This window comes from Mya arenaria, chromosome 16 (assembly GCF_026914265.1).
Source record: "Mya arenaria isolate MELC-2E11 chromosome 16, ASM2691426v1".
NCBI classification, from domain to species: domain Eukaryota; kingdom Metazoa; phylum Mollusca; class Bivalvia; order Myida; family Myidae; genus Mya; species Mya arenaria.
This window is the reverse complement of record NC_069137.1, coordinates 22,620,530-22,642,476: the sequence shown is the minus strand read 5'-3', so window position 1 is coordinate 22,642,476 and position 21,947 is coordinate 22,620,530. Positions and strand designations below refer to the sequence as shown.

Here is a 21,947-nt window from a genome sequence, read left to right as displayed (position 1 = left end):
TATTTCTAAAATTGATTTTTTCCACTGGCGGGGTTTTATCAAAATATTACGACTTAACCAAATCGAAAATAGTTCACTCAAAAATACTTCATTAGACGAAGTATTATGGTCAATTATATAGAAGATAGATAAATAAGTTTGTGTTGTCAGTCGGGAACATGTTGGATATCATTATAGACTAGTTGGAAAAAATATAATTGAATTCGGTTTACATCAGCACACACTACAACTCGTATTGGTTTTTAGAGCAGATGAATATCTCATTGTGAAGTTGCATTTCCAAATACCCTTTGTTGGTCGATTTAGTGCAGAAAATTCCCCATTTACTGACAAAATAACCAGTATATGGGATTTAAAAAAATGAAATATAAACGAAAACACAAACATCTGTTTTATTGATTTTGTTTGCATGTGATCGACGGAACATACGTTTCACAATCAAAACATGATTATATGAATCATTCTTACGCTTGAAATGCAAAAATAAATGAAAAAAAAGCTACAACAATATTCTTAATGCTTGTCGACAATACCGGAAGCATGTTTTGCTTTTTGGAAATTCAATGTATTGGTTATGGCAATATGGCATATCAAACAACGTTTAGTGTAATACGCATGTATGGCGCGATCATGTTTTGACTCATAACAAAAGGAAATATCGATTACTTGGTCAGAAAACGTACATTTTATTTGTGTTAGAATGCCAATAATCCCCCCATATACACACTTAAAAACAACACTATTTATGAAATGGATAATGGACCATTACTTTCAAAGAAAGACGTTTCTATTTATTGTAACACATCACGGTAATTTTTGTCTTTTTCACAATTTATTATTTTATTTGTTGGACTTATGCCTGAAGTCCGATATATAGAGAGAAAGAGTCACAGGTTACAGATATAAGGATCAAAAAGCAAGACGCTCTGATTATTTCTCTTGTATTCAAGATATAAATGCAAGATAGTGAACATTATTTTACAATTTATAACTTCCAAATGTATTGCAATATAGGATGGAAATATTAAAACAAACATAACTACCATACTTGACATGTAACAAGATAAATGATCAGGCCACGTTCATTAATACTATTTCATATTAAAATGAAACATGCCAACGATATATTTTGTCCATTTTTGATTAGAATTTATTAATTAATATCCGGATACCAGTACATTCTGTCTCCTGTCTCCTCGGAAGCATTACTTTAGCTTTGGCAAGTAAGAGAGAAATATTTGTGCCCGATATCTAAACAATAATCTGCCCTTCTTTCAACATCGGATATAATCGCCTCATACTCTGAGTTTGGTTCCACAGTACATTTCAGTAATTTACACGTCACAACGTCATTCTTTTCCGTTCTTTCTTCCAGCCACCTAATCATCTGTTTTAACGACCGTGCACTCATTTTTACCTTTGATAGTTCAACTCTTTTCATAGAATGAGGGAGGAGCAAAGCGTCATCACCGAGGTCTCCGGTGTCTATGGCAATGTATTGTAAATGAATCAGCTGTGGAAGAATGAGACGGAGTAAACTAATGTCTGTCATGCTCTTTATCTTTAAGTGTTCCAATTCGTTCAATCCACCGTCGAATGAGAGCAAAATACTGTATTCTACAAGTTCTGAAACACAATTTAGATCCAATGCAATTAATCTACTTGTATTGACCACAATATCAGTTGTTTTCGTTCCATATATTGATAAGCATTTGAGGCGGTTGCATGCCAAGAGGTCAAACTGTCCAGCAGTGGAAAATATCTTAATATTGGTTAAAGTTTCCGAGGAGCTGCAAAACACCTCCTGTAGTTTCGCCGGGCAATTATCTGTACTGGTCTTGATATAACGTACATTCGACTTGTTTATCGAAAGCAAGTCATCTAATATTTCAGTATCGGTAGTATAACTAAAATCAAAGCTAAACTGTGAAAGCTTTATACCCAATACTTGATTAGCTTTGGCCTCCTTATAACCTTTAACAATGAAATACTGTATTTGAATGACTCTTGCTTCAGTGATGAAAGATTGGTTGTCTAGGCATAGACTGTTCGATATCATGGCAGACAACTCATTTGCTAACTTAATGTTCAGACCGCACAAGAAAATAAACACTTCTAAAATATCATACGTTTCACCGTTCTCTTCATAAAAGGGTGTCAATATTCTATAAAAATCATCTGGATTATAATGCATGTGTACTGCAGCAAGGAACTCTTGAACAGTCTTGTAAATGAACGAGTAACTCGATTCCCTTCTAATTAAAGAAGCTGATTTAGTTTCTTGCAAGATTCCCGATTTCAAAAGAAAAACAAGATTATCCTGCGCTAAAATGTCAACATCCTTAAAAACCAGGAATGAAGTTCGGTCATTCGAAAATAGTTTCGTAAAAGCAAGTTCAGCCATCGTCTGGACTATGTTGAAGTTGTTCTGTACACAATTTTTATCCTTGAAACATCGCGGTAACTGAATGTCAGTCTGCGTAACTACTGGCACATGCCGATCTTTTCTACTAAACATCATTTCAATCATATATGCATATATGTCACACAGAGAACTCGAGTCTGTTATTCCATCAAACCACAAACAGACAAGCAGCATTTTTACAATAGGTACCGATGAAAGACATTTGAGGTTCATTATGTCAACAAACCTGAGGAATTCTTCTAAAGTTTTCTTTTCTGTAACTGTTTCATTAAGACTGTTCAACACATTTTCAATCAGTAAGTTTATATCTACAGCTCCCTGTAACTCACAATACTTGTGGATATTCGTGTCTTTAACGCGCTGTTGTGACATTCTCCATGGTCGAGATGTAATCAACACAGTTGCATCTATGGATGCCGCTAAACTCGGGATGACTCTGTCTTCTGCTTTACAGCTGCAGGTTCCATTTGGATGAGTCCACTCATCCAAGCCATCTGCTATGATAACGCATCTCTTATTCAATAAGGCACTTTCCAAAGTTAAGTACGCAGAGGCTCTCTCATCGTGTTGGTATATTCTGTCGATAAGCTGATCTCGTATCATATCTGTCAGGTCACAGAGGTCACAACTATCTCTCAGAGTGAGATGAAATAAAATATCGATTTCCTTATTCAAAGTTTCATCTTGAAATTGCAGATCGTCCTTCTCATATTCGGGAAAGGAAGGTAGTAAAATATCATTGAATAATTCTTTTAAATGACGCCATTTCGACACGAAACGCTCAAGTAGCGTTTGCTGTGACGATTTCGTTGATGAGATATGATTTGCCCATCGATCGTCCTCCTCAGGTTTGGAATAAAAATGTTGTAAAAGACCATTGAACTTTTCTTTTAACATACGCAAATTTGACCGCTCCTGTTGCGTTTGCGGCGACGTTTTCGTTGATGAGAAATAGTTGGCCCATTTTAATGCACATACTGAGGTAAAGGCAGTTTTCCCCATCCCGGCCTCACCAACAATGAACACGTTTTCCCTTAACGAAGTTTCTTTACAGAACAATTGTTTATATGACGTTATGCGAGTTCCAGAATCTTTTTTTCCTGCTACACCAACTTTTCTAGGGTCCTCTTTGACGATCATCGGAGGAACGTAAAACTTGTCCAATCTCTCGTCCTTGTTCGAGAGCAAAGGCGATATTGGCGCGCTGTTAAGTTTTGTCTGGTAGTACTTGGCAAGCCGTTGACATAAAGCTGGGGAAAGGACACAAATGTTAAGATTGCTCATTACACATGACCTGTATATATTCACTTTATTTTGAAAAAAAAACCGTTTGATTATCGTAGAACCAAACTGTTAATTACAATATTAATTTCATTAAAAAATATGGGGTCAATCCATTAATACTTTGAATTAGTGCTTTAATCAAAAAGGATACCTGGTGTATCCATCGACTAAATATTTCAATGTATACCTTGCAACACACACTTTAACATCACCAAATTATCGCTGTAACTGTAAGCTTACTTTTCACTTGCTCCCTTTTATCGTCACCCCTTACACCCAAACTGTGCCTCACTTCACGTTTGACCTCTGTAATGCAATAATGAAAACAAACGATACATCAAATGCTAGCATATACTTCTTTTCGCGTTTTAAAAGAATTATTAAACATGATTTTCAGTTACTGAGTCTGAGTCTGATTAAAAACATTGTTCTAATCCCTCTATAATTTCACCTGATACAGATAAGTCCAAAACATGGTCTGAATGAACAAGTTTTTGCTATTTCCACTTTGTAAGTAGAAATAATGACACAGATTTGCAAAGGAACATATTTTTTTATAAATATATTTAAATTATAAATATAACTATAGTTTAGTGGTTATAACAAAGGTAACGTAATTAGGGTGAAAAATATAAAGTTAAACTTTAATGCTATTTAGTGTTTTCAAGTTGATAAGCAGAGTTTTCAATTTCAACCAGATTTAGTTAAGACTAAATTGAAAAAAAGCAGTAAGAACACAAAATGTTTTACTTTGAGAGTTTCTGTGTCACATACAAATTAAAAAAAAAAAAACACATTTATAATGAAAAAATTGTCACAGATTGAAATATTTGTAAAAAATAACTTAATTATATGTGAACAAACACTTCGATTTAAATGTAATTGATAACTTGCAGCAGATGCTTCAATTATTGAAAGAGACGATGAAAATAATTTAACCGAAAATGTATGTGAGTATGAAATGCAGTTACTTAATAAAGCTATGAACAATCTTGCAGCTAGAGACTCCAACCAGACAAATCCATGAAATACCATCGCGCTTATCGTCATTCTGGGAACTTATATAATAAATATAAATGTTAGTTATGCTATCGTACAAAAAGCTGTAAGCAAGAACTATACAAATGGTAATCACAATTCACGTATGTTGGACTAGAATACTTAAATTTTAGTAATCAATTAAGTTATCAAAATACCTGACTTGTCAAGAAATTTCTACTAAATATACTTGTTTTATCATTGACAATGTATTTTCTTTTAAACGTAATTGTATAACATAGCGTGACCAAACATTCTATACAATTACGGACTTAAAATCTCACGTTATATAATACTTAATTATCTATATTTAATAGCTTGCTTACAGGTTTAAACTACCAAGCCCAGTGTTGGAGACGAATTAAACCAAAAAAACTTATTATTTAGGTAACCTTTAAGTGTCAAAGATAATCATTACCGTCAACTATCAATTGTTGAAGATTCTTGCGTAGCCTATCGTTCATCAGCTTCTCGATCTCAGTTAGAGCCATTTCGACATTAAGGTTCATACGCAGCAATTTACGAAAAGGTTCAGTCATGATCGCCGGTGGGTTTTCAGTCTTGGCTTTGATCTGAAGAAAGTAACATAAGAAAATGCAAACATATATAATACAAGAAGTCCATAGGCTTTCATTTGAAATTTATAACCAACACTACCCGTTTACCTTTCTCAATAATTATGTTAAAATGTTAACCCAGAATGGTGTTAGGAGGAAACAGATAGATAAAGTAAGTTCTTTCAAAAGGAAAATAAAAACAATGCGCTAAAAATATAGAATTGTTATTATGCTTGTCCCCCGAAATGACTTGCCTATTTCTTTATTTTCCTTAACGAACAAAAATTGTCATCATTAATATCAGAATTAGCAAAGCTAAATTAAGATTTTATGGCTTATTTTCTATTTTCCGTAAACAAGTATAAGAAAGTTTAGGAATAAAATAGTATTTATGTCAAGAAGAGTATTACTAATCATAAAGAGGTTAACAACAGTTTATGTGTCGATGCTTGTTTGTGAATTCAACTACTGACCTTTCTTATTTGGATAGCGGCTTGCTTTGCAAATGCATCATATATAAGTTCTTGTTGGTCCTCCAGTACGGTTATCATCTTGTCCAGGCAGATGTCTGCTGTTTGTCCGTCCAGTTCATAGCAGGCATCATGAAGGGTCTTGTTTCTTATGTCTCGCACCTAATATATATTAATATACACATACATATACCATAACTTTCTCCAAAAGGTTCTTTAAGACGGTAGATAAACTTTAAATAGGCTAAAACCAGATGATGTTGCGTCATATTTTGAGAATGATTTTTACATAAATTTCAAAAACTATACAATAGGATACATGTTGATATACATTTATGTAAGTAACTCTTGTGGAGGCATGCTATTTAATTGAAAAAAAAAATGTATGCTTACCTCTTCAAAATGCTGAATATATCCTATATGTTGGTTGATAAACGCGCTGTTCATACAAATGCTTAAGAGTCCTGAAGCATCCACCTGATTTGGCCCCGTCTTGTCCAAGTAGCCGGATGTACTAAGATAACACTTGGCAACCTCCCAGTAGCCATCATGTGGATCCTGCCATTTTGTAGAATCTGTATTCGTCCACAATGGTTTAATTCGAACATGATTGTTTTGTATGTTTTTGTTCATTTCATCACAGAAATGGCCCGGCCTGAATCTGGATTTTTCTGTCACTTTAGTCGTGCCGTTTTGACATTTACTGTTAACCTGACATTGATTACATGTCTGGTTATTACACTTTCCATTCACATTGTTCATGAACGTTTCGTACTGTTCCTTTCCCTTTGTGTCTACGTATCCCTGAAGTCCTTCTCTGACGTACAGGAGTCCCCATACAACTCTCAGCCAGTTCTCGTGTTTTGTTTCGATACTCTCGGCCATGCTTTAAAATTCTGAAAGGATTTGTTACGGAATATTATATTCACTACTATTCAACTGCAATTTATTCGTCTTAATGACTCATTTAATGTTAAATGAATACGTGGTTTGCAAAAAAAAAAAAAAGATTCGATTGGGAACTTTGGCTTTTTCATAATGTATTATTTTGGTCCTTTTTTCGTGGGTAAGCATTTATACCTATATAATTGTGCTGATCAGATTAAGTGATCACATTGATATCAAGGTGCTGATTTCAAACGATAATATTACTCAGCTTTATCAGTATGGGAATATAAGTTAAACAACATTAGACCTATAAATCCATACGCTCAACATGGTCACATCAATGTCTTAGACTTGTTTGCAAATTTGTTTTTTTTTCTCGGTAATGTGTTTGCTTTCTCGTTTTATTTAAACGTGTTCAGTTTTAAACAAGAGCTATCACAGAGACAGAGCTCTCCACTAGTTCACCGCTTTTAACCAGAATTCCTTTATCGACAAATAAAGGGCTATTATTTGCATTATACGCAGGATAATTATCGGACTTTAAAGTTAAGTAGGTGGTTAGTTTTGGGACGCTTGATTAAATTATAATTACCTTACATTAAGCGGTTTATAATATATCATCACATGGTCATTCAAAACATTTGATGATGGGGAAACATTTGAAACATATGCAAGTTTATCTAACTTCATTAAAGTCGTAGATTATATGGTTAAGTACCATAATATATTGTTTCGATGAAATATATACATAAGATTTAAGCATTTTTATGATTACATTTAAAACCTTATCCGAAATTTTTAATTCGAATACATGATATATTTGCTGATAAATTGACCTCATTATGATAACATGAAAACACAAAGGGCAGTATAAAAGAAGAGTTATCGTTATTGATTTGGTACGTGGTTTCGATGACTTGATGCCGTTGTATAAGGTATCAATGAATTTCTTAAAATATGTGAGCCTCCGGCCCAAAGTACATACTTTAATATATACATCTTTAATTACATCTGTTTAAAAGACTTCAGCCAGAAATCAAATTGACAACAAGGTTTGAAAACGGAGATATCTCTGCTTATTGTGCACACTGTATCTAGGTTGAGACCAAAATACGATAATGAAGCGTCTCCTTAGTTTTTGTTTCTACACCTGTGTTTTGTATACCGCTAGTAAAACTAAAAGAATAGGCAAACACAGTTAATTATTTAAAATGCTTGTTCTCTTTGAGCAAATGTAAAATATTTCCTCGACAAGTATTACCGTACTTTGTTCAAAGGGGCTAGACACCAGATGGTCCAAACAATTGGTACATAAAGTAGTTCCTCAACACAAGCCTAAAATTGTTTATGCAAGCTAGTAGGAGGCCGATACATCACTTTACATGGTTGAAATAATGAAAGCAACAATTATGTTGCTGTCTCACCTCGGTTTCCCCGTTTCAAATAGCGCATCAAGGTGTTACAGTTGAAATCTGTTCTGTATTTAGGCACAGATAAATATACCGACGCTGTTTTGCTTACTTACTGGAAGTTTACGTGGTAGACAACTTTAGTAAATGTAGAATTGGTAAAATGTGCAAACACTAAGAAAGTTGAATGTGTCGTAAGCGATGTGATACACCAGATAATAAGATTCAATGCGATGTATACAACGATGTTATTGTTGGCCAGTGTATTACCTGTTAGTAAAGCCCCTTTAATCTTAAAGATGCACTATTACTCCCAAATAAGATTGACCATATTTAATACAATTGTTTTATTTTACCAAAAAGTATTAATTATTGTCGAAAACAATGAAGGCTATTGTGTTTAATTTGAGAGAGAGGTACAGAACACACAGTATTTCTACCTTATATGACTATAGTATATCACAGTAAATCGTTTAGCATTCAGCAATCATTTAATATGTTTGTGTGTTCAGCTTTTAAATACACGGTTATAAACATGTAATTAATATTTTCCACATATGCATTATTTAGTATGAATTTGAAGGTTTATCACTCAAAATGTATGTTTGTTATACACGTGTATGTACTGATTTTGAATAAGAGTGTCACTTTAACATAGCTGTTGATAAAAAACAGTCTCGACAGTATAACAAAACAGTTTTTGACACATTGCAACCGTCACGAATTAAACTATAAACGTGATGTGTTGCTGATTATTTTCACTTATAACCATTACATCATAAACATAGGCTGTTGTAACTACTAGTTATTGGCATTTCATAAATTGCGTCGTTAAAAGTGTGTCCCATTTAAAAACTTAAGAGAGGTTATAAGAGGGAAATAACCATAATTGTTAAGTTCCATTCAAGCCGTCAATGTCATAATTACCCAAGCAGATAATCACTTACCGATAAACTCAAATTATTTAAACTCCTAGCATGAAATGTAATTTAACAGATCTTAACGATTAACGTATTTTTGTATTAAGTAAACCACTCAAAATTTCGCTTTGAATGAACAGTGAGCATACTTTTTAAACTTAAAGTAAACTGTTACTTAAAGCCAACGCAAATACGAACATAATTACATTTAATGTTCATCTGAACATACCGTCTAAAAATATATAAATTATACGATGTCTGAAAGGCGATCATTCTTACTTAATGAGAGAAACGTTCAAGATTCATTGTCGCTAATGCAAACGGGTTATAACAATTGAATGTTTTGATAAGTGAATATAGGTAGATACAACTCAGTGCTTTCAATTGTGAAGCTTTATTCGATTTGTGTTGAAACAACGTATTTAAACATAGATTGTATTCAAATGGGAAAGTGTATTCCAAATTGGATTAATGTAGCCTATAACGATGTGAATGTCGATGAATGTAATGAAAATAAAACATTAAATGAGTTTTGATTTTGTTTTAGGTGGTATTATATTAATACACATTTAAACCAAGCTTTAATTTTGCCAACAACGTGCAATTCAGCTTACATCAACAGAATTTGCTAATAATCAACATTGATCTTTTCATACATCAGTTGCAATTCATTTTGTCACAAATTAGTTTTTTTTGTTGACATGTTTTATCAAGATGAACTCAGATGAACTACTTGTAAACATGTAACACAATTTAAATGGGACACAAAGTTGTATTTCTAGAAAACCGTTTGATAAGTTTTTAATTATGTTTTAAAGATGCACTCTCACAGATTTACCGTTTTTACAACCTTTTTTATTTTTTGTCCTGGAATGAGCAATGTTTTGCGTAAATCTGCAAACAGTGATGAAGGACTGCTGACATAATATTAGATTGCAGATGTTCATATTTCCGTTCGAAAACTAATGTTTGAAAATGCATAAAACATCATTTATTGAACCTAAATAAAAAAAAATGTGTCTAAATTTTTGTCAGCAGTATTGTATAAATTGTCTAAATGCATTTTTGTATACGCTGGCTCGTTCCAAGACAAAAAAATAAAATAGTTGTCAAAACGTTCAAACTGTGAGAGTGCAGCTTTAAAACAGTTTCCGGGCATCAACACATTTTAAGACAAATGCAGGAAAGTGCCGATTAGCTTGGTTTCATTCCTTTAACGGGCAAGTTTATTGAACAAAGTAAAGCATAACAGCATTTTCGACCGGGTTGTATGTATTAAACATTTGATTATTTTAAAAAGATACGGACTGTTTGCAGACAATTTCAATCGAAGTGTGTGTGACTCGTATATTGCATACATAAAGATTATTATCATAAACCTTCTAGAACATGCGTTGGAGACAAAACGTCATATCCTTCAGTTTATGCCGCACAAAACAACGAATATGCCTTCGATATTGTTACATTTTGAACCAAACATGCAGTTAACAATATTTATGCATTTTAACGATTGGTTAACCTAAAATGATAAAGGGCCGATACATTTGTAAACGTCTCGCTACGCGTTAGTTAAAACCTCCGGATTCTATTTAAATAAATGCAAAATTCCAGACATCGGATTTTAAGCGGTGTTCCGTATTTTAGGGGTGGGATGTGTGAAGAAGGTTTGCGATTTCATCTAAACGGTCGCCCTTAATACATGCGTACTGCTTTTAACTAAAAAAATAAGTATACTTATTCAAATATCAATGATCACAGATAGTCTCGGTTTTACTTTCCATTGCATATGATGAGTTTAGATGTTTCAGAATTGTAATTGTTTAACGTTGAATTTATGAAATGCAGCACTGTATGCTCCGTACTTTAACACTTTCAGAATAGTATATCTCAAAAGACGTAAGATTACCTTCAATTTTGTAAAATAAGTCTCTGATCAGCAAAAAGAGCCCAGCAAAAAAATAGTTGTATGATTTTTGCAGTGTTATAAAACCAAATAAGATTAATACTCACTATTTGTATCAAGCACGCTTTAAGTCGATTTACACAAACATTGTTAAACGCTCTGAGAGTCTCTTTCCTAATCCTTCATTCACTTCTCATTTTAAACGCACTGTATACACTTGATTGTACATGTTGTCACTACCTTGCCGCCTAGTGAACTATTTTCGGTCTTAACGCGCAGCATTTATATGGTTTGCGTGGGTCATTTCGAATCACGTGTTTGTATTATCACTCATTAGAAACTAATAATCACCGTTTGTTTCAATTAGGCAAATACTATTATGTTAACAATAAAAAGATAATTTAAAACCTAACCATGTTCATATAAGTCCTGTTTACATTAATCAAGGAATGATTTTCATGACTGATATCATAATCGGGATATTAACGCAGTTCGGTTGGTTAAAGTGTGTAGAGGCCGAAGATCTCCTTGTCTTCTTTAAGGACTCCAAGTTTACTCTCACCAGATATCGATATCAATCACATATTTTAACGCTCATATTTACACCATTTATAAATAGTTCATTATTTCTTTTTCACGACCCGTCTTGAACCCGAAACAGCTGATCAGATGGCGTCATCATTAATGTGTTTCTACATTAATATGTTAAAGTATCAACTTGTATAAGCAAACACTAATTTATGTAGATTTAACACTTATCAATCGCGAAGATACATAACGATTTTAATGTATCTACGTTATGTACATGTAAAACGTAATTACTGACATAGTTTGCTCCGATTCATTCAATATGAGACATTATAGGTGTCGTCTCTTGTTTATTTTACAACCTTATATTGGAAATAAGAACGCCGACCATGGACTATTTGGTCAAAAGCACGCAAACACGCTTATACGCTCGCACGCGCGTACTCGCGCACAAACGCGCACGCTCGCAAGTACGCATGGGCGCACGCACGTACACACGCACTATCATGCACACATTCGCGCACACACACGCACACACTCACACGCACACGCACACACACACACACACACACACACACACACACACACACACACGTACGCGCGCGCGCGCGCGCGCGTTGGTCGTTCATTTATAGTATTGTCTGAGATGATGACCTCTAGCTGGTGTAAACATAATAGGGCGTAAGGGGACCCTTTCTTCATGTGATTTACAAACTGCGAGTTGTTACATTTTTCTTTGACAGGAACCGTTGCGATATTGTTTGTGTGTTTGCGGGATGACTTGATTGTATTATAGCTGTTCTTCTAATATAGAATATTCCCAATGTGGTGAATGGTACTGTACCGATGACAATACTAATTCTAGTGTTTAGAAAATCAGATGTTATACGTACACGGCAGATGATGCAATGTATATCTTAATTAACTATGTAATTTATCACAAGAATCAATTGATTTTCTCTGTCATTTAAAAATGAATATGATCGAGTTTTAGAACTGAAGATAATACGGCTTCTCTTGACGTAACGTGCACTGAAGTTACGTCCTTGTTTATTTATTTTTTTCTATTTTCCTTCCTATTTCATACCACGATGCATTCATTTACATTGTCAGGTGGTGAGTGGGTCGTAATGGTTAGAGAAATATCGCTAAAATCGAGTTTATCACATTTGTACAACTCTTTATATCAACAAAATGAACCGACTGTTTTAAGCTGATATCATTGATCTATAATGGTAATAGAACTCGATCGATGCCGACATCAGTGAAAAGTTTGTAAATATCCTTAGACTATGATAACAAATGTCCTTAATTGTTTAAATTTGAACCTATTCTACCACATATTATGACATCAATATTGATCTTCGAATATCATGCACCCATATCCAGTACACTTTTGTCGCTGTTCAGTAAGTGTCCCTGATTTAGAAAAAAACAAATGGTAACATCCCTTTTCCTAAAAACGATTGTTTGGTTCAAGTTTTAGAGAAAAACGTATATATTACAATATCTATAAGGTTCGTTGTTTCGGGTAATTCGTGCAAAGTGCAAACATTTAGGTTCTCCATGTCTTAAAGAATGTTTTGCTAGATCAAAGAAAGGCAGCAAAGTAAAAATGTTATTTGATCATTTCTTGCTCCTGACATAACGCTATTAGAAAAATCCATGCGCCATGTTAAAGGAAACGAACAAAAAATATTGCGTTATTCTAATCCAGATGTAAATTGATATGAAATCATAAACGAATTGTTTCTTAATGATTTTGACCGCAAAAATTATACGATTAAAATTTCAATTTCTGTTTACGCCATTAACTTGAAAACAAATACAATGTTAAACAATGAATTTCTTTTTTTTTTTTGTTTATTTATCAAGAATCACATTTTATTTTCATTTATTATACTTTTATGTTTGAACTAAAGTCAATAATTTGGCAGGTTTTGTGATAGGTTACAAGCATGCTTTCTAAAGAAGAGCGATCAGTCAGTCGGTGTGGTATCTTGTTCAACATACAAATACAGATGAAAGGCACGGTACTTGATATCTTTGAGATAATCAAACACTGCCTGTGCGGTTAATTGTTAAGTTAAACAAAAGGTGTTACCACTGGGCTTGTCATTTCCAATAATTTAGTCGTCATAATTGAACTCTCAATTTAAAAATGTGGTAAAAAACATCTGTTCAAAGCATTTGCAAACGAAAACTATGACTGCACTCTTTTTTAGACACGCACATGCAAAAAATGCTAAATTGGAAACATCAAGATATAACCTAAATACAATATAATGCCATTTCAGCACGTTTCAAATGATATGGAAGCAAGGTATATTTTTACGCAACCTAAATGTTTAATAAGATGAGCTTATTGCAAAAGGTTATTAAATGTATTTTAAGTTAAAGCACCGAAGACATTGTACAAGCATCAAAGCCTACTTTTCTATTTTGTCGCGACTACTTTTGGGCAAGGTTCATCTGTTTACTGTGCATGAGTTATTGCCATATGATGGCGTCATACTGTCCCGAAATGGTCTCCAGATGGCTATAAGACTATGGAATCATAAATTTCACGCGAAGATTGCCCAGCACTTGTAAACAACCAATTTACAACCCAAGCAAGTACGATGCTTTCGTAAGGCCACGCGATGGCTATACGACGCTGTATTAAGAAAACGATACGTTAGGACTAGGTAACGATGGTGTGACATGCCCTCCCGATGATGACATTTCCTCCAGGAGTATTGTCCCCTCTAATGAAGTATGGGAATGCAACGTCACCATCAGGTAGAGAATTCTCTTCAGAGAGATTGCATAATATGTTCGGACTATCCAAGCCTTTTCTCAGTTTGGCCTTATTGTAGATACTGGCATCGTTGCTAAAACAATCAGAACCGAAATTAATCATGAGGAATTTGTTGCAAACGTCGACTAGGGCAATGAGGTAAATGAAATGGAGAAGAATCTTTTGTAGTTTATGTACACAGAGCCAGTATTCAAAATAAATTCAGAAAACCACGTCAGTGTGAAAATTGCCATCTTTTATCAAACTGCTAGGGCACTGCATAACCTCAGCAGCAAACTAGGCTTTGATTGCATATCATTCTATATTAATGGTAAGGGGGGTGATGTTTGGAGAAACCTTGAAGTTGTAGGACAAACTTGGATAATTGACAACGCAGGTCAGGTGTCGTAGACTGATGGTCAGCTTGATACCAAGAGGGATATACTTTCTAAACCATATGTTCTTCTTGTCTCTAATGCCTTCTACCATTCACAGGACCTCATCGAATGATGTTCTTTTGTTAATTTGAGTTTAGTAATGTGTGTCCGCGCCTGTTTGCTTCATTATGACTGGACCCCGCATTGACGCCTCATGACTTAAATTGTTTATAATTCCCATATTTTTTTCGCGAATAAAACTCTTGGTTCTTAAACGCGCTCGGTGAAAAGCACCGATGCACTGGATACAACTTTTTAGGGTTAAACCAGTTCAGAAGTCACCATATTTTCCAGTACAACTCTTTCAATGTCGAGCACTACAAAGGGAGCTTGGGGCGTATTTTGCTTCGATGATCTAAGGAAAATGATCTGAGGCTGTCCTGTTATAGGTCCATATTAAAACGACACATTGGAAACACTTGATTTACTCAAGCTCGGCTGATATCGCCGAAACAGTGGTCCCAACTCTTCGTACTATAATAAGATAGTTGCATGAAGGCTACGAGGTGACACAGCAAGAGCTTCAAGTAGTCGTGTTCCCTTCGTTCGGCAATCGGGCTTCTTAACGTTTCTATCGTTAGGTGGAAATGCCCGATAACAGCGATGATTACACAAAGTCAAGACGAATATGATAACATTACTCAAGATGCCCCAACGATGGCCTTACGAAGGGCAAAATGAACATACGAATTCAACACAAAAACGAACGTTCGCAAGGTTTTCCGCCAATGTTTTGACATGCCAGATATTCTGCAATCGCTCAAAAAGATGCTTCCGGAACTTTAGATACTCAACTAGCAGTCATACGATGACTTAAGATGCCCTTACGAATGGTCCTATGTTTTCATAATCAGAGTCGGAATTAAAAGAATTCCTCAATCGTGTGTCTTACTTGTGTAAATTTCGGGACAGTGCGACGCCTCTATAAAAGCATCCCTTGATATCAGATATACTTGGCGTACATTGAATTTGAAAATGTACTGTTAAAATAAATACTGTTTAAACAAACATAGTATTGGAGGGTTTTAAAGAAATGAACTGCTAAATTTGCATAAGGCAACGGTTAAATAATTATACTTGTAAATGAATTGTTTCATACTTTAGAAAAGAAGTTTTTTTATCTTAATTTATGAATAGGATTATTTATTCGGAGATTTAACTTATTTAAGTGCCAAATCGTTTATCTTAGATTTGTCATTGAACCAGTTTGGTAAGGAAGTATTTATTACTTATTTTTTATGTAATTTTTAACAGATTTTAGGAAAGTAAATCGTCTGTTCTTATACAAAATGTATCCGCAAAACCATGTAAATTCATATTTAAATATTCGTGACAGAAAACTATTTATATATGTATACTTTTGCTAGAAAATGTGGAGCTCACTACAACCGTACAAAATCATGTGTAAGGCGACATTTTGTCATCCATCTTGGATCACATTACTTAATTATAGGAAAGGAAATCGAAATTTTCTTCAGCCATATTGCATCTGACATGAAATGCACGTATGCTTAGAACAATTGTATACTAACGCTTATAAATGATTTGGCTGAAGTGCTACGCATGTCAGATCGTTTGAATATCCAATAAACAGTATACGTACAGATATTTCAAGCACAATTAATTAGGAAAATCATAAATATATTTTTACCAAAGAAGTTATTATTAATTCGATCTGTCAGTAAAAGATCAAATCGATGATAAAAAATAATAATGTCTTTTTTACGGTATTATAGTTTGGCATGTGTTATGTTTTGGATAAAATCCCACGACATTTCTATCTCGTGATCACAACTAAGGTATTTGAGGGTCACTTCTAATTAATGCGTACCAACCACTTAATATTACGTTGCCAGCACTTAGTTTTGTCGTGACCAAGACTTGTTCATTTGTTTAAAGCCATCGCACATCAGCCCCAAATTGCCCAACAATCCGTTATCCGGCCGGGTCAGCTGCTTACTACAGCGATGTCAGCAGAATACAACTGAGTAGAACGATAAAGTAAGTTGAGGCCAATACTACGTTATGTAAACGATGTTATGTAAACATTGTTTTCAAATGATAATGTGTCGCTCGAATTTTGTAAATATATATAGTTTTAAGTTTATAATGACATATGATGTGCATGGATGCACATATAAGACCGTAATATTTGTAAGCAAATGGGCATAAAGAAATGTTTAAACTTAAGTGCAAAAGCCCGTCCTCGCTAATGAATTGGATTGAGGCTAACGGGAAATATTATTAGACAAATGACAATCAATCTAACAATTATATTTTTATCAAATATATTATAAAAAAAGGAACTGTTTTATTTTAAAAACGTTTAACATCATTACATATTGAATAATCGTTAACTATGTGTTGGTAATTAACAAATTAATTCATGCATATAGCACATGTTTTACCTGCATGCACATATTATTGTAAAAATGTTTTTATAAACGTTCGTAAACATAATATGGTCGCACTAAAATCCTTTTTTCTGCTAAGTACGGACTAGACTTTTGAAACTCAATACGTAATTACACACTGCAGGTCTGAATACGATTTGACAAATGACTTGTCAAAAATGCAATCATACAATTAGTTCAAACAGTTTTTGGTTTGTTTAGTTAAATTTCTTATCTATTTAAACGACAGCTGGGATATATATTCTGTTCCAAATTACACTGATAAGGTCAATCATAGTGGAAATATTATCTTAAAAAACATACGTAAAAGCATACATATAATGTATTATAATAAATAAACTGTTCACTGTTTCAGCAACTTCAGATCACAAGTATTTGGTGCTTTTTTATTCATCTAAATCTCATTGATTATGGCTGAAATGTGTAAGATCTTAAATAAGCAACATACAATATAGACATACAACGTACAAAATACCAAATACATACAACATACTAAATGCCACATACATACAACATACTAAATACCACATACATACAACATACTTAATACCACAGACATATAACATACTAACCACTATATACAAACAAACAACACTAAATGCAGAATACACTACACCAACTAAACACAACAGGCAAAACAAATGCTAAAAACAGACAAACCTCATACTATACACCACAGACATACCATAAACTAAAATAAAGAGTCATATCACATACTCATTGCAACCAGAATACCTAATACAAAGAAACGCAGACATACCGCAAAGGTAATGCAACACAACTACCTCATATAAAACAGCATAAAGACACCATACACAAAACACCACAGACATACCACAAACTAAACAACACAAACATACACAGGCAAACAACACATACATACCACACATTGAACACCACAAACACATTCACATGTAAAATACTTCCAACATATAATCCACTATACTCATGCTAAACACACATACAAAAATACAACATACTAAAAGCTACAGTCATACCACCTACAAAACACCACACTCATACCACGAACGAAACACCACAGTAATACCACATACTAAACACCACATTCATACCACGTATAAAGCGTCATACACAAACCACCAACTGAACACCACACTCATAACATCTACTAAACACCACATCCACCCACATATCAAACACTAATCACCACCCACGTATCATACACTAAACACCACCCACATATCACACACTAAACACCACAATCATATCACACACTAAACATCACACTCATACCACACACTAAACACCACCACATATCAAACAACTTAACACCACAATAATACCACACACTAAACACCACCAACATACCACACACTAAACACCACACTCAAATCGCACACTAAACACCACCAACTTACCACACACTAAACACCACACTCATATCACACATTAAACACCACCAACATACCACACACTAAACACCACACTCATATCACACACTTAACACCACCAACATATCACACACTAAACACCACCAGCACACCACACACTAAACACCATCCATATATCACACACTTAACACCACACTCATACCACACACTTAACACCACCCACATATCACACACTAAACACCACCCACATACCACACACTAAACACCACCCATATATCACAAACTTAACACAACACTCATACCACACACTTAACACCACCCACATATCACACACTAAACACCACTTACATATCACTCACTAAACAACACCCCAACATCACACACTAAACACCACCCACATACCACACAATAAACACCACCCACATATCACACACTAAACACAACCCACATATCACACACTAAACACCACCCACATATCACACACAAAACATCAGACTCATACCACACACTAAACACCAGACTCATACCACACACTAAACGCCACCCACATATCACATTAAACACCAGAATCATACCACACACTTAACACCAGTTTCATACCACGCTCTTAATACCAGACTCATGCCACGCACTAAACACCAGACTAATACAACACACTTAACACCAGATTCATACCACATACTAAAGAACACCCACATACCACACACTAAACACTACACTAATACTTCGTATAGAACACCACATTTATACCACATACTAAACTCCCCACTCATACCACATACTAAACACCACCCGCACACCACGCACTAAACACCACCCTAATACCACGCACTAAACACCACACTCATACCACACACTAAACATCAGATTCATACCACACACTTAACATTACCCTCATACCACGCACTTAACATCTGATTCATACCACACACTAAACACCACACTCATAAAACGCACAAAACACCAAACTCATACCACCCACTAAACACCAGACCCATGCAACATACTAAAGACCAGTTTCATACCACGCACTTAACACCCGACTCATAAAATTAAAAGATCAATTTCTGATTAACGCCCTTACACATGACAGGCATGGTACTTGATATCATAGAGATATTCAAACACTGCCTGTGCGGGTAATTGTTGAACAAAAGGGCTTGTCATTTCCAATGATTTATTTGTGAAATAGAAATCTCATTCAAAAGGGCTGTAAAAACATGTGTTAAAAGTGTCTGCTAACGTAAACCATGACTTTACTCTATTTCAGACACGCACATGCAAAATATGCTTAATTGGAAACATCAAGATATATATCCTAAATTCAATATAAATGTTATTAATGCTCCTTTCACATGATATGGAAACAATGTATATTTATACAGAACCTAAAGTTTTACTAACATGGGCTAATGGAACAAGGTAGTTAATGTATTTAAATTTGAAACACCGATCCTGTATTAAAAACATGGTACAAATTTCGAAGCCCCTCTTTCTGTTTTGTCGCGCTTACTTCTGTTCACAGTTCCTTTTGTTTTACTGTGCATGATAAATTGCCATACGTAGGCGTCATACTGTCCCGAAATTGACACCAGATGACCATATGAACATGAAATTATCAATTTTACGCGAAGATTGCCCAGACCTTGTAAGAAAGTACGATGCCTACATAAGGCCACACGATGACACCCGAACAACTAACAAAGGCAACAAGAGGATTTGAATTTTTATAAAGTTGTTTACACACGAAGGCAACACGATGGCTTCATGACGATGTATTGAGAGATCGATACGTTATAACTAGGTCACGATGGTGGGAACGTTACAACCAGATACAGACTTCTACTCAGGGAGATTGAATAAGATTTTCGGACCCTCCAAGCCTTTCCTCAGTTTTACCCCTGTTTTCAATTACTATAGAAATTAAAGAGCAAATGCAAAGGAATTAGTATAAGAGATCACAATGCTTGTTTTCCAATACATTTCATCATGCAATTGCTGTACTGTTATTTTTGTATTTATTAACTGAATAAAATATGATTAAACTAAAGAGCAAAACAAGTTAAGTATCTGGCATATTGTTAGAAAGGCTAAACACAAGAAATGACAATGTGAAATGAGATACCTTTACCTGTAAGTGGGGGCCTGGACTTTTAAGAGTTGCGCATCATGTTCTCTGAATTGTATTAAAAGAACCATGTTGCTGTCTTCTTTTCCTGATTGTCTCATCGTCAAAGTATATCATTCTGCAGGAACTTAATTGTGATTAATTGTGTTTAAGGCATTTGGAGTTATACATGTCTGTACTCTGTCCAATTCACAAGACTGATTAAAAAAGGCATTTGGTTCGATGGAAAGAGGAAAATGATATGTGGCTGGCCTTTTATAGGTCCAAGTTACAACGACACATTTGAAACAAGTGAGTTATTCAAACTCGGCTGTTTTCGCCAAACCAGTGGCAATCTCGTTGACATCTTAACATAAAAGATGGTTACATGACGGCTACACGGTGGCACTGCAAGGGCTTCAAGTAGGCATGTTCCATTCCTTCGACAAACGGGCCGCTTCTTTACGTTTCCATCGTATTGTTCTCGTTAGGCGAAAATGCCCTATGACAGCGATGATTAAACGTAGTCCAGACAAATATGATACGATTTGATTGCCTTCCGAAGGGAAAAATGGACATAGGACTTCAACGCGAAAACGAAACTTTGCAAGGTATTCCGCTAATTTTTGGCATGCCATATATTTTGCAACCGCCCAAGATGATGCTGCCGGACCTTGGTAAACTTTTTCGGCGGTCATACGATGACATAAGATGACCCGATGTTTTTTTTTTACAATCAGAGCCAAAATTAAGAGCTTGCTTAAATGTGTTGCTATCTCTTGTCAGTTTCAGGACAGTCTGAAGCCTTCAGTAAAATCCCCTTAAAGTAATTACACTTGGCGAATATTGGATTTGAAAATATACTGTTAAAATAAAAACTGATTAAACAAATATAGTATTTAAGGGTTTTAAAGAAATGACCTGCTAAGTATGCATACGGTAACAGTGAAATAATTATACTTGTAATTGAATTGTTAATTACTAAAGAAGTTTTTATATTAATTTATGAATTAGTTTATTTATTGGGAGATCTCATTCTATATGGCCGAAATTTGTAAGATCTTAAATAAGCAACATACAATACAGTAATACAACGTACAAAATTCCACATGCATATCACATACTTAACACCACAGACATACCACATACTAACAACTACAACGAAACAAGTTACAAAACACACCACACATACAACATACTTAATACCACAGACATATCACATACATAACACTATATACTAAAGAGTGCCAAAAAACACCACATACAAAATACCAGAGATACCATTTACCCGACAATTGTTAAAAACAAGTTACAAAATACCATACACGCACCACATACTAAATACCACAGATATCTGCATACTGCACACTACAAACAAACAAAATTACAAAACACTACACACATACCACAGACTTTCCACAAAATATACATGCCAT

At 34.6% G+C, this 21,947-nt stretch overlaps 1 protein-coding gene across 1 annotated transcript; it reads right to left on the bottom strand.

Annotated features, from left to right (window-relative positions):
• Positions 1–927: 927 nt before the first annotated feature.
• Positions 928–11,271, bottom strand: LOC128222204 (uncharacterized). The gene is made up of 6 exons (XM_052931121.1): positions 11,002–11,271; positions 6,168–6,670; positions 5,778–5,936; positions 5,166–5,319; positions 3,950–4,015; positions 928–3,675 (listed from the first exon to the last, which is right to left on the bottom strand). The coding sequence occupies exons 2-6, from the start codon at positions 6,657–6,659 to the stop codon at positions 1,211–1,213; spliced, it is 3,336 nt and encodes a 1,111-aa protein (XP_052787081.1). The 5' UTR covers positions 6,660–6,670; positions 11,002–11,271; the 3' UTR covers positions 928–1,210.
• Between the last annotated feature and the right edge of the window lie 10,676 nt (positions 11,272–21,947).